Here is an 18,907-nt window from a genome sequence, read left to right as displayed (position 1 = left end):
AAGGATCTGGAGTTTGCATTGGGGGATCATGTATTTGTGAAGGTCGCACCGATGAAGGGTGTGATGTGGTTCGGGGAAGAAGGGCAAGTTCAGTCCTAGATTTATAGGACTGTTCGAGATCCTAGAGAGAGTTGATACACTCGCGTACAGAGTTGCATTACCGCCAAATTTGGCGGGAGTTCATAATGTGTTTCACGTCTCTATGCTGCGGAAGTATATGTCGAATCCTTCACATGTATTGAACTATGAGCCACTACAGCTGACACCAAACATGTATTTCGAGGAGAGACCCACTCAGATCTTGGACAAGTAGTAGAGAAGGCTCTGGAACAAGGTAATCTGCATGGTCAAAGTCAAGTGGATGAATCATTCCGATGAGGAGGCTAATTGGGAGACAGAAGCCAAGAAGTAGTCGCTACCCGGAGTTATTTGATATGTTTTAAATTTCGAGGACAAAATTTTGCTATAAGGGGGGGATAGTTGTAAAGTCTAGGAAATTCGAACTACGTAACTTGAATGCATGCAATCTAGTGTTTTGTCTAAAATACGTGTTTTAATTTTATACATTTTATGCACGATTATTGCGTGGTTAGAGTTCATTTCATGATCATTTTAAAGTTTCATGCATTAGAGTTTTAAATTGCATTTTGCGCTCGAACGAGTAACGGAGACTATCAGGAATTTTTTTTGAATGATTACTTTTAATTAATTAGTTTGAAGTGTTTTTAAGGGTGATTGGGCTTTGGTGGATATTTTTACTCGTCATATCATATTTTTAATCTGTACGCAAATTTTATCGAATCAGATGAATTTTTGAGGGCTTCGACAATATTTTTTAAAACGTACCTAAACGGAATATTTTTCGAGAGTGTTATTGGGCTTGTTGAGTTTGTTTTAATGTTTAATAGGCTCAAAACCATTTATTCCTTTTAAAATATTATCAATGGCTCATTAGTAGGTTATTATATTAACATAAACCTAGATTTATTAACCCTAAACACCCCTTAACCTTCAGCAGCTGCCCACCCCATTTCCAGCAGCCCTCCTCTTCGAATTTTACAAAAACAAAAAAAAAACAGCAGCCCCATCGGTTTTCCTCCATAGCTTTCAAGCAAGCTCCTTCCCGCTCCTCCGGTGCTTGTCCAACGCACGTATCTTCGAGTTTGCGAGCATATTCACGTTAAGACACGCATGTATCTTTGTTTCTCCTCATTCATGCCAATATTATGCTGAAATTTATGTAAATGCATGACAATCCTTTGATCTACCTTGTGTTCACGTTTTAGAATAAGTTTGACATGAAACTTTGTATTTTTATGACTCATGCTCATGTTTTATGTATTGTTGCAAGGGATTGCCGATTTTTATGGTTTCTAAGGGGCGTGTAGGCTATAAACTAAGGAGACATGATGCTGGAGTCGAGGGTGTGCAAGGGTTAGGTGAAGGCCGAAAGGTGGTGCATAGGCGGCTAGGCTTTTGGGTGTTTTGGTGAAAGATTAGGGATGACTCGGCTGAAAAGGGGCTGAACCAGACTAAGGTGAGGTCCAGGAGGGTCCAACCGAGGTCCAAACTCAGCTGGTCTCGAGTACAAGAGGGTTCCCTAGGTTAGAAGCCGATGCGCTTCAAGGGAGGCTCGAGTGTGCGCTTCCCGTGGTGGTTCGAGTGGTGCACTTGCTTGGGGCTGAGGTCTGGGCTTAGGTCGGTCCAGAAAGGTCCTAAGGTGGGCTAGGAGGGGCTGTTTTGTGGCTGGTCCCAGATGGTTAGGTGAAGGCTCGATGGTTTAGTGCTAGGGCCACGGTTAGTTATCGATTAGGTTGAGCAGAAATTTTCCAGCAGCTTTCGGTTATGGCTTGGGGGGGTCATAAGTGGTCTGGAATACTTGGTTAGAGGTTGGACAAGTAGAGTCATGTTTTAAGTTGGGAAAAATTTGGTTAGGTTTCGGGTTGATTCGGGTTAAAATCGGGACCTCAATCCAGTTTTAAAGCGAATCGTATAAGTTTTGAAACTGGCTCGAGCTTACGTCTAAGAAATAATTTTTCATATATTTTGAGGTGTTTTAAGGAGTTTGGTAAGTTTCGGATCTAAATTTTGAGGTCCAGAGATAAAATGGTCATTTTGGGTTTCCAGGTGCAAAATGGTCATTTTGGTGCAAAATGGTCATTTTGCACGCGCGCCGAGTTTTTACTCCTGTTACATAATTATGAAAATACGTTGCATGTTTGGTTTTAAGGAAAAACTTTGTATATGTATGATTTTGTTAAGTGATGAAAATGATGATGTTTTGAAGGATGAGAGTTGGTTGTGACTAATATGATGACATGTTAATATGATGATATGTAAGGCCAATGCTCAGTGGATGGGTAATATTGTAGTTGATGTCCCCACCGCCGGGTACCGCGGTTATATGTAGATGGATCCATCACCTAATACGATGATACGAAAGTCATAGCTGATGAACATAATTCAAATTTAAAAAAATGAACACGTATATGCTGATATGATGATATATGTTATGAATATGATTATGCCTTGACAGGTTACGATTTTGCGTACGACTTTTTAAGATCATGAATTATATTTTGATTACGGTATTTTTCACGGTTGGATGTTATGTATATATATTTGTTATAACGTTATAGGTGTGTTGAGTCTTTAGAATCACTAAGTGTGAATGATGGTGGTGAGCATGTTTTTGAGGAGGCTGGAGGTGTCGAATTCTGAGTAAACAGGGCTGAATGTGCGCACATGACCCGATGACCATATTTTCCGTACATCACGTTTTATGAGTTTAAAGAGGATATGAACATTTCATTACACTTCGTTTTGACATGTTAATTATTAGGATTTTTACTTGATTTATTTCTACGTACATTTATGATGGCCGAGTTGGCAATTTTTAACTGTAATATTTTATATGTTATTTGATTACAATTATTTTTAAAAAGTGTATTGTCAACAATATTGCATGTATGCATAATTTTAAGAATTTCGAAAAATTTGAGTTTGTCAAAAAAAAAATGTAGCATTTTTAAGTAATAGACGTTACATTTTAAATATACAAGTATTTTTTTAGAAAATAAAAATATGATTGTCTAGGATCATATTGAACACGAGCACAAATGTTACGACAAACATGATATCAGATCGACTAAAAGTTATGTATAACAAAGAACCTATAAGATCTCGATACATGATTACCTCAACATAGATTCTCTTTTCATTTTTGTCTATCTTGAATGATAAGCTCACGGAGGTAGCTGCTGTAAATCAGGTCTCTATTCTGAATTTTTCCAACAACTCTTTCGCATATTTGGCTTGATTGATAAAAATCATCGAATCTAGTTGCTTTACTTGTAATCCTAGGAAAAATGTCAATTTGTTTATCTTGCTTATGTCAAACTTCTCTTCCATCAGTTTGGCAAACTTCTCGTGCTTTTAAAATGTTTTTCCAAATAGAGACTTGATTATTACACCGAAAAAGTGAAGATGGATATTATAACAATTTGTTCATCTTGCAAATAGTATCCGACTTTCATACATATATATTTTCACAAGTTAGTCATCTATGTGTTTTTTCTGATGTATATATATGTTTGTTGTTATTTTTCTGACGCAAAGACGACGTCATAGTAACTATTTGATTTGATGCCTCGAATAAATCTCATGAACAATAAACGAGGATGGCTGCATTGGCATATCTAACTTCGAAAAGAACCAAACCAATCTCAACGGTGGACTACAAATTGACGGCAGATAGGCTCTCGTGGCATCCATGGATGTATCAGCCTCGTCGCCGGTAAAAAAAGGTTCAGCAACTCCGTCGTAGTAATGCTAAAACCCTAGAATTCAAAAATTCACACCATTTATGATTAGATTCTGTCCAATCTTTTACCTCTCTGATTAAGCTCGGATCGAGGTCTGTCTCCTTTTCCTCACTAATGTTTTTAATGGATTTTATGCAGTGATGTTTGAATGGGCATGTGCGTGTTCTGAATTTTTTTTCCTTTGCTTATATCGCGGTGTTAATCAGTTTCATAGTTTGTAGAACTTAGTCCGGAAGTGCGTGGAGGGTGGGTTCTTATTAAATATATCAATACTGTGAATCATGGGTAATTTGATTGTTTTTCTAGTTAGATTGATATGATAGGCGGAGAATTATGTATTTTCTAGGGAATTCAACTGTGGGTTTTGAAGTTGATGTGTTCAAAACTTATGGCGGCAACTTTTCACTACACCGCTGCGGACAACCAGTTAGCGCACTAGTGCATTAGGCTTCTCAATTATCGGGTCTGTGATGGTTCCCATCAAGAAGGGATCTCTACAAACCAATAGGAGAGAGTCACATAAGTTGCTTGTTTGTGTTAAACCAAAAAAAAAAGAATATTTCATTATGCTACCAGATATGAAGAGGGTTTTAGAATGACATGTCTCGTAGAGTCGGTTCGGTATATGAAACTGTGGAGGTCGTAGTTGTTTTCGTTTCTGCCTTCGAAATTACTATGGTGAACATGATGATTGATTCTTATGCAGATTGAGGAGTGCACGATCCTGTCGGTATAGACATGCTTGCAGGGTCCTTTTTCATTTGTGATGAATGTTGTGATCATGCAATAGTGATTGTGGTATGGACATAGACTTGATCAATGTGGGTCAACACAGGGGCATCATGGATGATGGGGATGATTGTTCTAATGAAGGTGGAGAAAATAATGCTTATGGACATTCTCTGGTTCAGGATGAGGTTGGGGTGGCTCCTGAGCCACATGTGGGCATGGAATTTTATTCAGAAAATGAGGCCAGGATTTTTTATGAAGAGTATGCAAGACGTTTAGGTTTTAGAACCCATGTCATCCACGGCAATCGATCTAAGGGTGATGGTAGATCTACCTCGCTAGAGTTTTTATGTTCCAGAGATCAGTTGATTCAGTTCAGAAAAAGGGCTAGTGAGAAATGCGAGGCTATGCTCAGAATAGAGGAAAGGGGCCAAGACAAATGGGTTGTAACAAAATTTGTCAAGGGGCATAGTCACTCAGTTACAGGTGATAAGGTGCATTCCTTTAGGCCCCAGAAACATTTTAACGCCACGGCAAAAGATGTTGTGGAAACTGACCAAAGCGGGGATGTAATTCCCAGTGGCATGACGCGTGTTTCTGTTGATGGAAACCATGTTCCCCCTGAAATGAACCGTGGAGGTAAGAATATGCCTCCAGAATCAAATCATACAAACAAAAACTTCGGCTTATCTGTTTGCGCTGCCAGGCATCCTAGTCAAAGAAGATCATTAGGCAAGGATTCTCAGAATCTCCTAGATTATTTTAAGAAGATGCAGGCTGAGAACCCAGGATTTTACTATGCAATCCAACTTGATGAAGAGAATCGTGTTGCTAATGTATTTTGGGCAGATGCTAGGTCAAGAACAGCTTACAGTCATTTTGGTGATGCTGTTGTTGTCGATACGATTTGCATAATAAATCAATACAAAGTACCCATTGCCCCTTTTACAGGGGTTAACCATCATGGTCAGACAATTTTGTTCGGTTGTGCCCTACTGTTTGATGAATCGGAAGCTGCATATGTCTGGCTATTTAAGACTTTTCTTGCTGCGATGAATGAACGTGCGCCTGTCTCTGTGACCACAGCTAAGGGCAGAATCATACAGGCAGCAGTTGCTCGGGTATTTCCAGAAGCACGACATTGTGTTAACAGGTGGCATGTGTTAAGAGAAGGCCAAGATAAAATGGCTCATGTGTGTGTTGTTCATCCTAATTTTCAAGTGGACCTCTATGATTGCCTGAACTTGACTGAGACCATTGAGGAATTTGAATCAACTTGGGCTTCTATCCTTGACAAATATGACTTGAAGAGAAATGATTGGCTTCAGTCAATATATAGTTCTCGCAGGCAATGGGTGCCTGCTTATTGCCGAGACTTTTTCTTTGCTGCCATCTTTCCTCGTCAGCAATTTCAGAGCTCTTTTTTTGATGGCTATGTAAATCAACAAACTACGTTGCCATTGTTCTTCAGGCAATATGAAAGTGCTTTAGAGAATTCGTTTGAGAGCGAACTTGAAGCTGATTTTGATACACTATGCACCGCACCAGAGCTGAAGACACCTTCACCAATGGAAAAACATGCAGCAAATTTGTACACAAAGAGAATATTCTTAAAATTTCAGGAGGAACTAGTTGAGACGTTTGCATATACTGCTAGTAGGATTGATGGTGATGGAGAAAACGACACCTACAGGGTTACAAAATTTGAGGATGACTATAAAGCCTATTTTGTATCATTAAATATTTCCGGAAAGAAAGCATCCTGCAGCTGTCATATGTTTGACTATTCTGGCATCCTTTGTAGGCATATTCTGACAGTGTTTACTGTAACAAATATACTCACCTTTCCATCTCATTACATCTTAAAGCGGTGGACTAGAAATGCTAAAGATGGTGCTTCTTTTGATGAACACGTCGAACTACAGGGTCAGGAGCCACTGACAAAGAGGTACAATAATCTGTGCAAGGAAGCAATCAGATATGCTGAGGCAGGGGCAATAGCATCAGAAACATATAGCGTAGCACTTGCTAGTCTCAGAGAAGGAGGGCAGAAGGTTGCTTGTGTTAAAAAAAACGTCGCAAAAGTTGTCCGTCCAAGTTCACAGGTTAGCAGAGTTAACAATGATGAGTGGAGGGCATCCAAATTGAGTGGAGATATGACACCATTACTGTGGCCGCAACAGGACGAAATAATACACCACTTTAATCTTAATGATGCTGGCGCTGCTGGTCAACCCATCATTCAGAAAAATGTCTCACACATGACCCCGATATCTCTTAACCGTGAGGAAAGTTACAATGATAACATGGTACTTCAAATGTTAAGGTGATTTTATTGTAAATAACTTCTACTTGCTGTAACAAATCTGAAGCTCTTTTACATTCCTTTTTCTCTTCAGGTTCTTCCTTGTCTTAAGTCGATGACTTGGGTGATGGAAAATAAAAGCTCAACATCAGAAGATAGGGTAGCTGTCATTAATCTGAAGGTACTATTCCTCCCAATATTGATCATGTGCTCCAAACTAACTAATGAGCTAAATTGTTTGGTTTCTTGTTTTCACAACTCATGATTGCTATTTTCTATTTGCTTTTGCTAGTGCACTTATTTTAAGATACTACATTGATCCAATTTCTAAATCGCAAATCTCTGACAGTTTTTATTTGTCAGGATTATGTATAAATTTTGTGTTGATGTCATTCTGACGTCATCTTAACTGTCACAGATTTTCATTGTCACAATGTATGTTTAATCCTAGGGCCAATGCTCTCAAAATTTATATTGAAATTGAATGAACTCTCCTATTTTACTTTTCGATTGCTACTCGCAGTTGCAAGATTATAGCACAAGTCCTACAGGAGAATCAGCGGTCAAATTTTCGTTGTCAAAGATCACATTAGAGCCCATGTTAAGATCCATGGCTTACATCAGTGAACAGCTCTCTACCCCTGCCAATAAAGTTGCTGTCATTAATTTGAAGGTCTGTGTTTTTCTTTTATGAGTGTTTAACGTTTAAAAATTATATTTTTTTGCATTGCATGGCTCAGGTTCCTGTGTTGAAACTTGAAAGTAACCTGTAAATTGGGCAAATAAACCCTGATTAGACTAGTGTTTGTGCCTCCGTCCACTGAAATGCATGTTGAGTTTAGTCAGTAATAAGGCAACGTTTGGTACGAGGGTTAAGGTAGGATAAAGAGTTGGTTTTGAGTCTAAGCCCATGTTTGGTTCATTTTTTACTAAACTCATTTTATCATGTATACAAAGGACTAAGTTGTACTAAATGTGGACAATTAAACCCACCTACAACCTAAGGACTAAGAATCCTTATTTTAAATACTCATATTATTCCTAAAATACCCTTTGCGTTTTCCTTCCATAAATTTTTTAAAACAATGTTTTTATATATTTATTACCCATTTCCTTTGCTTGATAATAATTTAATTTTTTTTTAAGAAAATCGCTTTTGAGTTTTGTCTACAGTAGTCGTATATTATATTTTTAATATTTAATATAATAATAAAAATATGTTTACAAAACATAATATTAGAATGGCAATCTTGTCAATTCATCAAAAGATTATTAATTATCTCATTCTTAACAATCATACCAAACATAATATTATTTTATCATTATCTACTTCAATCATTCTATTTATCATTTCTCTCTTAATCATTTTATTTTATCCTTCAAACCAAATCATTTTATTTTATCCTTCAAACCAAACGTAGCCTCAATGTAAGGGATGGTATCTAAATTCTATACTTGATTAGCTAACAGAAAATTTTCTGTTGCATTGGTTGCATATGAGTAATGGTATTCTCGGATGGACGATTGCCAGCTTCGGCTAGGTGTACCTTGCATAACCCCAGACTCCAGAGGGATGAGAACATTTGCTAATGGTTAATTTACTCTCAACACAAAGGCTTCCTTGACCCCATAAACAGACCCGAACTCAAAAACCTAGCATTTATACTATACTAGAATTCGCTGACCTTTTCAACTATTTATTGTGTTTCTCATTTTACTCATCCACATTGCGACACAACATTTATCTTACCACCAAATTTGGGTGTTTCTTTTGGTTTGTAGTTGAATTTTCATAGAAACTCTGTATATCTGAGACATGGGAGTAGATATATCCTACTTTGGACATTTTTGAAAGATGGACAAATTCATGCGTTACAGTCATATATCATGTAGGGGCTGGAAATTTGGAGTCATACCACAATCAGATTTGTTTATTGTGACAGAATATTTGTTGATATTGCCTCCTTTATCTGCAGCTTCAAGATGCGGCGATGATTTCAGGTGAATCAGAGGTGAAATTTCAGGTATCCAGGGATACATTAGGTGCCATGTTGAGATCAATGGCGTACATACGTGAGCAGTTGTGTAATACAGTAAGCATTTTTTTCCTGATGGCAATAATATCCTGCTTTTTGCTGAATTTATGGTTAACTTTAACTATTCATTTCATTTAAAAGTTATGATTTTTTAGTCACACCTGGAATTTAACCACAATGTTTTCAACATGCTTTTGTTTGCTCCTTAAAGAAACCAGATGATCAATAATAAGCGAGGAGTTATGGTGTATAGGCTATTGGTTTCTTGTTCATTCATCCACTTCACTTTTCAGTATTGCATTCTTGGGTTTTTTTTCTTTCTGTTATTTTTTCTTTTCCAAGTTCCAAGGAACATCAAAATAAGATCATATGTGATTGTACTTGATAATAAAGAAATTTGTCCTCGATGATCCATTTTTGCATTCCCCTTTCACCTGATTTATCGTACTGTTTTGGTATTTGTTGGCATGATGTTTGGTTGTGGATCGCTCAATAATTTAATTAACCAAATACGGTTCTCAAAATGTTACTACTTACTAATATGTTTTTTCTGGGGTACCTATTTTTGGATTGGGACAGAAGCTGTTATCACAGGCTCCAAAAATCTATACAAACCGGAACTGTTTCATGTGATTTATTCTAGAGGAATTTGTTTGTTACTTTCTCTATTCTGCAGCATCATGGCAAGCTTATGCTCTCGAATTTTCTGATTCATTATTTTAACTTTTTAGAGAGATTTGTAGCCCCTGGATGTTCTTGCAATGACAGGTTGAGCCCAAGCAAGATAATGCTGCAAAAAGGCAGCGAAAATAGATCGACACCTCTTTTTTTCATTCACACCGAAGCTGAGACGCAGGTTGGATCCACTATAATCAACACCGAGTAAATTATCTCGGAATCATCCTCTCAACCTTAACAAAGGTAGATTTTCCTATTAGGTCTGTTAAGTTTTTGAATGCTAGTGTCAATAGGACTCAACAGGCCGGTTATCTCATCTCCAATTTTACAGAAGCTCCACGTTATAAGATTATCAGATGAAATCCTGTATATCATTGTTACCAATTTTGTAGAAAATAGAAGAGAAGGTGGTGGTTTTCTCATCCTGTTTTAAAGATGGGTTTGCGGAAACCAAGTTTTTCGTGTTTTTCATGCTCTGTTACTGAAAGATTTCGAATTTTTTAAAGCTCATAGTATAAATTTTGGTGAATTGGATCTGAGAAAGTAGTAGTTTAGAGAAAATTAAAATAATTGGGTTCAATGGAATCAAAGCAAATAGAGTGAGTGTCCAGGTTCATGAACATTTAGATGCTTAAAGAAGCAAACAAGAAACCTTGCATGTGTCTTTGGCCTAACATGTCACTTCAAATCTGGGGGTGCGATAAGAATGCAACGGATGCCAACAAAATAAAGTTCAAACAATGAATAAAGATTAATAATTTGAGACTACGTTTCTCGTGAGACGGTCTCACGATTCTTTATTTATGGGTCAATTTTATCGATATTCACAGTAAAAAGTAATATATACTTTTAGTATAAAAAGTAATACTTTTTCATGAATGATCTAAATAAGCTGTCTCAAACAATTTTTTCTCGTAGTTTGATTATTGATATTTTAGAATTTTTAAATGCTTGAGTAGATTTTATTATGTTTGAATTTTTATGTCACGTATCAAATGGTTCCCACGATTCGTGTTCTTAATACTTCTGGACGTATTCAAGCTCATGTTGCTGTTTAATGGCCACAAATTTTGGATTGGGTTAAAAAATAAAACTATTTGATAATTGAAATTGTAAATTTTATATTAAAAAAATATTGGATTAGAGGTATATGAAAACTATTATCAAAGAAAAATGATGAGTTCGATAATATCTAATAAATATTTATAAGATTTTCAAAATACTATAATTTATAAATTATACTAATATAGAAATGATTGTGATTGTATTCATGGATTTATTGTGGATTTTTGTTTATGGTAAATTAAAATTATTTTGATTAATAAATCATGCAAGAAATTTAGGAATTGGATAAGGGTCTCACAAAATAACTAATAATAATAATTTTATAAATCGAAACTTAAAGAGTTGTCAAATCTCGTCTATTTTATTTATAATAATAATAATAATTTATAACCATATTAAAATATTGATTTTTAGATATAACTCCCGTAATACACTAATGAAATTTATTGGTTTGACAAACATTCAATATAATAAATTATATTATGATTTAATTAAAAACAAAATGTCAATTTTAGTCATGTATATATTGATGTTTTGATATTTTTAGAAGTGTATTTTATATTGAAACTATATTTCAAAATCAATTCAGTCCTCATCTAAATCGTGTGATTAATTAACTAATATCATGTTAAATTTTTATGATTACGTGGTTAAAAATAATCTCCTAACATGCAGTTATGTTTAGCAAAGTAAGTATTAAAAATAACAATGACATTAGTTAATTAACTACATGATTTTGACGAGAGTGATAATGAGAATGACTGAAATTGGAGTGAGTCTCATGTGAGACCGTCTCACGGGTCATAATCCGTGAGACGGGTCAATCCGACCCATATTCACAATAAAAAATAATATTCTTAGCATAAAAAGTAATACTTTTTTATGGGTGACCCAAATAAAATATCCGTCTCACAAATACGACCCTGTGAGATCGTCTCACACAAATTTTTGCCCTGAAATTGATCGTCAAAATATAGTTTCATAGATGTAATTGATTCAACAAAAATATACGACTAAAATATCATTCTTAACATAGATAAGACTAAAAATGACATTTTACCTTGTCAAATTATGTTGACGTGCATCATCGCACTTTGTTATTGTTAAAAGAATAAAAGATAAAATAAGGGCATGTTTTTGTGCATTGGAGTTATACTATAACAATAAGTATTATTAATTGTCACTATTTAATCATATTATTACCTTACATTTACAAGATCCAAAATGGTGGGAATCTCTCTAAAGTCAAATAATTTGTTAATGTGTCATCATTTATAATTTGTCTTTGATTGATTGGAGGACAACTTTTAAAGTAAGTGGCATTGTACCAAAGATGTCAACTCCATTATATAATTTTTTCATTGGTTGTGACTCATAATATTTATCTCATATTAGAAAAAATTTATATGCTACTAGTACATCACGAGTGAAGTGACGTCGACTCTGTTTTTTTTGTTTGGAGATATGTTATAACTGAATCTCGAACTGAATATCTTTATCACAAATTTGAAATTTTGATTATACGTTGGTCAACTCTATTATTGGATAACATGAAATAGGTATAATTCTAAGAACATGATTCACATGAAGTACTTATTATAATATGCAATTTAGCCCATCTAACCATATACGAACTTTGAATTTAGACATTTTTATTTGTGCTATTGTACTAATCATGTGAGTTCTCGTTGATTCATGAATTTTTTAAATTTTCAAATAAAAAAAAAATCATTCATTGACTCAACAAAGTCGACCCACCCTAAAAGAGAGCGAGGGTAGTATATTATAATCGTCTTTAATTAAATAAAATAAATAATCAAAATATATACTATTATCTAAAGTATATGTTACTTAGAAGACACCATTTTTTATTTCCAAAATTGTCTTTATACCAACATTTTTTTCTCAAAATTGTCGCAACTTATTTTCAATATTACCCGTCTCAAATTACACTATAACCGCTCGCTGATTTATATCGGTTATTATTAAATTAAATATGAAGTTAAGCATTTAAGAAAATTAAAAAAAAATCTTATATAAATTATGATTATAATTGTGTATGCATAATTTAATAGTATAAATAAATTTTTTCCAACTCTTCCACTATATTCACATGCAGTACTGTTTCTTTCATAAATGGCACTCAAAGAATATGTACCAGCCACCACCAAACCTCAATTATTAGACATGAATCTTCTTGAGCATCCAGATACTCAACATATCAGATTACAAAAACCTTGGTTACAACGATGCATACCAGTTCTCTTGCTGGTTCGATGGCATTTTTATGATCGAGTGTATGCTAACATACTAAAACACGTAGATTGTGATTATTGTACAACTCAAATATTTTAAACGAGCGTTGAAAAGAAACACGGGACAGGACAGCAGAGTTGATTACTGCTATTTCACAGAATTTACAGTGGATCCCCAAAGATATTTAGTTCAGTATTCACTCTCCATCCGAATCCCAACATACAGAAATTGATCAAACGTGCAATGTTGTGGCTCCACAGTCATAAAGAGAGTCATGGGCAAAAGAAATAGACAAAATAGCCTCTTTAGTCAACAAAATACAGCCAGCATGAAAATGAACTGGATACCCAAACCAAAAAAAGAAATAGTTGCCAACTGGATTCCATAATAAACACATCAACCCTTAGCTTGTGGTAGTACAAGAAAATCTCAAAAATGAAAGAAAATGAAAATTAAGCTAAGCTTATTTATGTAACATCTATAAGTCTTGTCTAAAATGTTTTGAGGGGACCATTCAACTTCATGTATTGATTGCAAATATGCCCAAGTCCCTCAACTTTTACGAGTTCATTGTGAAGAAAGAACCATAATAAACTAGAATTATAGTTGGTGATACAAGCTCTGCAATCCTTTAGTACCATATTGTAGCACCCTGTTTTGGCATGTTATCCCTTGCTGATCCGGAGAAACCTCCGGTGTAATTCGTGGATGGTATATTGAACGGAGAACTGAACATTATTTGGAAATTTTCATTCATATTGGAGTTGAAAGGTTGATTTATAACCTTGCTGCGGTCGAACCTGTCCACTGTATGAAACACGGAAGGATTAGTTGGGACGTTGGAATTGTCAAAAATTCTGCCGTCAATTGCTATCCCTTGACTGTGAAGGTAGCCATCTTGTTGGCATTGGACGATAGTTTGCTGAACAGAATGCTCATTTGTCGCAGTAGCATTTTCTGTATCTATGTTCTTAGTAAGATTATTGTCGTAGAACGACATAAGAGCGTTTATTGTCCTTTGCCCGTCTTCTGGAACACCAAGTCCTGATAAATCGAAGGATGGCGGAGTAGGATTTACAGGTAGAGCGGCTGATTTTGGCTGGACAAAAGATTGTGGGAAGATGACTGGCTTGACTTCATTTATGCTAAAGTTTGAAACACCAAACTCAGATGAATGTCTGTAAGGGCAAGAGAGTTGATGATTGTCCCTCGAAGTTCTGTCCTGAAAACCGCGACAAAGTTCGCTGTGAGGACACGAAAGAAAATCGCAAGTGTATATCTTGTGATCCATCAAAACATTCAGTTCATTGCCCAGCTTTCTCTTCTTAGAAAAGTCCAAGTTGTTCTGAACCGGTAGCCTGCCTTGGAATCTGTCCAATCCGATATTGAGCAAATCAATAGGGATTGGTTTTTGCTCTTGCAGTTCGAAGTTTGGCTCATCTGTGGCTCCGTCAACATCATACTCGCTATCATCATTCAAAGTGAACGTTCCACTTCCACCAGAAGAGGACTGAGGCGGGCAACGATCAGGGTAAAGCTCTCGGGCCAAGGCTTCTTCCTGATTGATTATGGCCAGCCAAGTTGCACTTTCTTTGGCTGTCATCTTATCCTGCAAACATTTTGACTGCCTAACCAGCTTCCGGATCTTGGAAATATCAGGTGACATGTGCTTTATAACAGACGTTAAAACCCCCACCTTCCATGCCTTCTTCAGATCATGAGGCTTCTTGTATGGTGGAGGGCCTTGATCCATCCGTAAACCGAGCTGATGCCACCACTCTTCCTTCCCACTCGGCCACCATGGAGGTGGGGCGCCTCTTTCCAGTGGAAAACGTCTCTGAGGAGGATCACAGTGCTGCATCAGAGCAGACAAAAGCGAGCCAAGGGTTGTGTCTTGGAGCTCCTGCAACGTGTGTGGAGTTGGGCCGATCGGATTCGAGTTCTCGTTCTTTCCTGGGATTGAATTATCTGCTTGGTATTTTGCTATAGCAGCCGGTCCATTTCGATCAAATCTGACCTTATCCTTCCACCACTCCCTGAGATTATCAGAGGCCCCGCTCACCGGCTTGCCTTTCTCGGGTATTATTCCATAAACAAAACCTTGAGCTTTGCAAACCTCCATCATCTTCAACATATACTTCAAGATCCCATCCTGCGCCCTCGACATCTTCTTCCTCCTCGCCTGTTCCTGGGATTGCCGTTGTTTCACAGCATCAACACCTTCTTTCCCCTTATTCATTTCTTTGAGCCTTTTAAGTCTCATTTTGTCTCTCCACATCCTCCTCTCAAGTTCATCAACGTCCATCTCCTCATCGGTATAGTCCTCCTCCATAACTTGCTCGGGTATCTCAGACTCCGGATCACACACATCTGCTTCCTTGATCGTAGCAGAGGAGAAAAAATCAAGATCGCCGCTAAACCCCATGTCCTCGAACATCATCATCGCAAATATCGAACTATTTCTTCTTTTTTGAACCAAACGCGAGATTCAGTAATATATATGAAGATGGATTCAACTAAATGCCATGGTATTCCCACCTGGATCAAAAACAAGTGTCCCGTATATCAATGCAAAATGCAAACTCCAAAATACAAAACCCATGGAAAAAAATAAAGAATCAAAATAGTTTATAATCTGGCCAGATTTCTATTTTACATCATAATAAACATCCGCATCACAGCTGAAACAAACTCAAAATAGCATGACACGTAAAGCACATGAACTCCATGAAACAAAGAAACCACAGATCCCAAAAGATAACTGGGAAAACTATGCTCAAGAACTAAAAAAACATCTCAATTAGTGTCGAGGGTTCAGACAAACATCATTTGAAACCAAAAACACCAGAATATTCATTATTCAACAGCTCAAAACCAATCACGGAAGAGTTCTTTTTCAAAGATTAGAAGTTTCATCGCGTGAACTAAATCCAAAATCTTCATCATATACCCAAAACTAAATAAGCACCACAAATAACCAAGAAGAGAACTCACACCAAAACCTGAAGAACAACCCTCCAAGAAAAAAGGAAACCATGGATCAAAGAAACCCCAAAACCGTCAAAGATTTGAACTTTAATCCAAAAAGAACAATAAATCATAAACTAAACCACGCAAAGCAATAAACAACAAAAACACACAACCAAAGTAGCAATAAAAAAAAATATAAGATCCTTAAAATTATCAAATAATTCATTTTCTTTTTTGGCTTCTACCTCACAGGCTTTTCATGTGAATTTCAATCCCAACTCAACTCCTTTCTTGCACAAAAATAATAATTGGCCCTTTATACAAATAGTGATAGTAGGAGAAAGAAAGAGGGTGGCAACCGGAGAAGGAAAATGATGGGACTCGGGAGAGATTTGAAATGTATACTATTTTTTATTTTTTCCTCAATAAAATAATAAAGCAACAGCATCAGTGGTTGGAATTCTGTATTGGGAGGTGGAAATGTCGGCACTTGGTAAGAAATCAAAGATTAAAAATATTAATTACTGTGCTTATTTATCAATTTGAGTGAATGTAAAAATATTTGGTAATAAGCAATTCATTTAATCAGGACACTCTACTCTGCGTGAGCATTTTATTTTAATGTTATTACACACGCACAAATATATATATACAAAATTTGATACGCCGATCATGCACAATGTCTATCAATGAGTCGTCAATCATCTATTTGATAAGATGGTTGGAAAACATACGATTGAAAGACACACACATATATATATATATATATATGTGTGTGTGTGTGATTTTCTTGATGAATCTTCTTTTTTTGTTTGTTTATATATATAATAATATATTTCAAAATGAACGGACTTATACAAAAAATTGCATTAATGTAGATTTTATTGAAAGATAAAAAAAAAAATATTGTTTTTGAATGGTGGAAATTTAATTTGAGAATTTTTAATTTAGTAAATAAATTGACAAGATAATACATATCCCGTAATTCTGCCTTTTTCCTATTATATATTTATTTGTGTAATTTTTAATTAACTATTTTGATTCTTGGGAGAATGTAGTAAATTTAGGAATGAATTGATATTGGTAACGCTTTTGGAAAGTTGTGCGATGCGTCTTGCATGACAAATAGCTTCATATTTTCAGTTTCTTGTAACATGTTAACAAATCGGAGCCACGAAATTGGATTTGACAGCAGACGACTTGTATCTATAGCTTATATGACCTCAAACTCTCAAATTTAGAGCGGGATCTCGAATTCGGGACTCAAATATAATAAAAAATAGGTTTTTTGTGAGACGGTGTCACGTATCTTTATCTGTAATATCGGTCAATCCTACCAATATTCGCAATAAAAAAGTAATAATTTTTCATGGAAGACTCAAATAAGATATCTGACTCACAAAATATGACTCGTGAGACCGTCTCACACAAGTTTTTGCCTATAATAAAACCACTTCTCCAATGGGTTTTTTATGTTAAAAAAATGGGTTTAAGAGGTGGCAAAAATGAAATTTTTTTCCCATAAAAAAATATTAATTTAAATGTAGTATTTAACATTGAAGCATAAATCTATAACTATTATCATATTGTAGACGTGACTCTAACAAGAAAGTGATTATAAAAATTAATATCAATTTAGTACAAACAAATCTTTTTTAAAAAATTAGATCTTAAAAAAACTATCTAAAATTAAAAACAATAAGATGTCACGAGAATAGTCATCATAATTGGATCAACACTCTCATAACACGGTCATGACACAGTGATGTGACATAAATTTCTCTTAGAACACTCGCATTGTTGCATTAATGGGTAATTATTAACACCAACTAATATTCATGTACCAATGTAGAGATATGCATTACTAATCTTGACCGTCAGCATAACAATTCATCAGATTAATCTCATTAATTCACATAAAACAAAAAAGTCATATGGCTCTTTTGAATATATATAACACGGTCATGACACGGTGACGTGAAATCAAATCAACGTTAAAACGAAAACTCCTGATCATAAAATTAACTAACCCCTATACAATTCACAAATCGAAATTTGATTATGGAGGAAACATGAAATTGACCCTACAAACTATACACACATTTATCACCACTTAGCAAGTATATAGTGCAACGGGCCCCATGGAATTAAAAATTAAGACATGGGACATACATATTAAGTAGAAGAGAAAAAAAAAAAAAGAATTGAAAAGGGAAATAAGTGGATGGTGGAGCTATGATGTTTTAGAAGCAATTATGGTGGAATGCAAATTGCTTGTAATAATGCCATTAATGGGTTTTTTGGATATGGACAAAGTAGGTTTACAAGTTGATAGTTTCACTCTACCTAAACACATAAAAAGGTTAGCATTGTACATGGGTTGTCTATCAAGCATCATGCCTTATCTTCTGCCTCATAATTCAACTCAAAAAGTTTCTTCCCAAAATAATTGATCTGATATTTCTGGTAATAACATAAAAACTGGTGTTAGACGATTTCACAAGTCATTTTCGCAGACGAATGTTCTATTTGGTTACCAATGAAAAAATATTGTTTTTTATGTCAAAAGTAATACTTTTTATTGTAAATATGACATGGTTGACTCGTATCACGAACAAATATCTATGAGACTTACAAGATTTACTTGACATGGCCAACTTATATGTTAATTGACATTAAAAAACAAAATACTATGATACAAAGTATTTGTAGGTTTTGTGCTCAACTTTTGCGAACTACCAAATATCGGTACTTACATAATCGATTCGATAATCGAATATGTACAATAATCTCATACAAATTTTCAAACCCATCTGAATTATATGATAAGTGGTGCGATAATGTACCTTTTCTAAGCCACATAAATACTAAGTTAGTAATAACCCTATTTGGGGAAGGAAAAAAAAAGAAAGAAAATAGAAAGAACCTGTGGTATTAAAAGAGAGGGAGAGAGAGGAGAAATGCTTTTGGATTCCTTACACGGTTCTGCAAGTTCGGTTGGGCTTAAGTTGGATTGAAGTTAGGTACCTTGTTATAATAAATAA

The 18,907-nt window shown here is 35.4% G+C and overlaps 2 protein-coding genes across 5 annotated transcripts; one reads left to right on the top strand and one right to left on the bottom strand.

Annotated features, from left to right (window-relative positions):
* Nucleotides 1–3,654: 3,654 nt before the first annotated feature.
* Nucleotides 3,655–10,100, top strand: LOC140823214 (protein FAR1-RELATED SEQUENCE 3). 3 transcript variants are annotated; one of them, XM_073184424.1, is made up of 6 exons: nt 3,655–3,806; nt 4,531–6,862; nt 6,953–7,039; nt 7,382–7,531; nt 8,835–8,951; nt 9,663–10,100. In XM_073184424.1, the coding sequence occupies exons 2-6, from the start codon at nt 4,625–4,627 to the stop codon at nt 9,705–9,707; spliced, it is 2,637 nt and encodes an 878-aa protein (XP_073040525.1). In that variant the 5' UTR covers nt 3,655–3,806; nt 4,531–4,624; the 3' UTR covers nt 9,708–10,100. The 3 variants fall into 3 exon arrangements, 2 of the variants coding, with proteins under 2 accessions (XP_073040525.1, XP_073040524.1); XM_073184423.1 differs by having other exon boundaries at nt 3,662–3,916; XR_012116165.1 differs by lacking the exon at nt 9,663–10,100 and having other exon boundaries at nt 3,659–3,916; nt 4,531–6,879; nt 8,835–8,876.
* Nucleotides 10,101–13,258: 3,158 nt separating this feature from the next.
* Nucleotides 13,259–16,280, bottom strand: LOC140823213 (protein ETHYLENE INSENSITIVE 3-like). Of its 2 annotated transcripts, none has more exons than XM_073184420.1 (2): nt 16,109–16,280; nt 13,259–15,431 (listed from the first exon to the last, which is right to left on the bottom strand). In XM_073184420.1, exon 2 carries the CDS (start codon nt 15,334–15,336, stop codon nt 13,525–13,527), a length of 1,812 nt encoding a protein of 603 aa, XP_073040521.1. In that variant the 5' UTR covers nt 15,337–15,431; nt 16,109–16,280; the 3' UTR covers nt 13,259–13,524. The 2 variants fall into 2 exon arrangements, with proteins under 2 accessions (XP_073040521.1, XP_073040523.1); XM_073184422.1 differs by lacking the exon at nt 16,109–16,280 and adding an exon at nt 15,888–16,086.
* Nucleotides 16,281–18,907: the final 2,627 nt, after the last annotated feature.

Source organism: Primulina eburnea, chromosome 2, assembly GCF_022965805.1.
Source record: "Primulina eburnea isolate SZY01 chromosome 2, ASM2296580v1, whole genome shotgun sequence".
Taxonomy (NCBI): Eukaryota; Viridiplantae; Streptophyta; class Magnoliopsida; order Lamiales; family Gesneriaceae; genus Primulina; species Primulina eburnea.
This window is presented reverse-complemented; position numbering and strand designations above follow the sequence as displayed.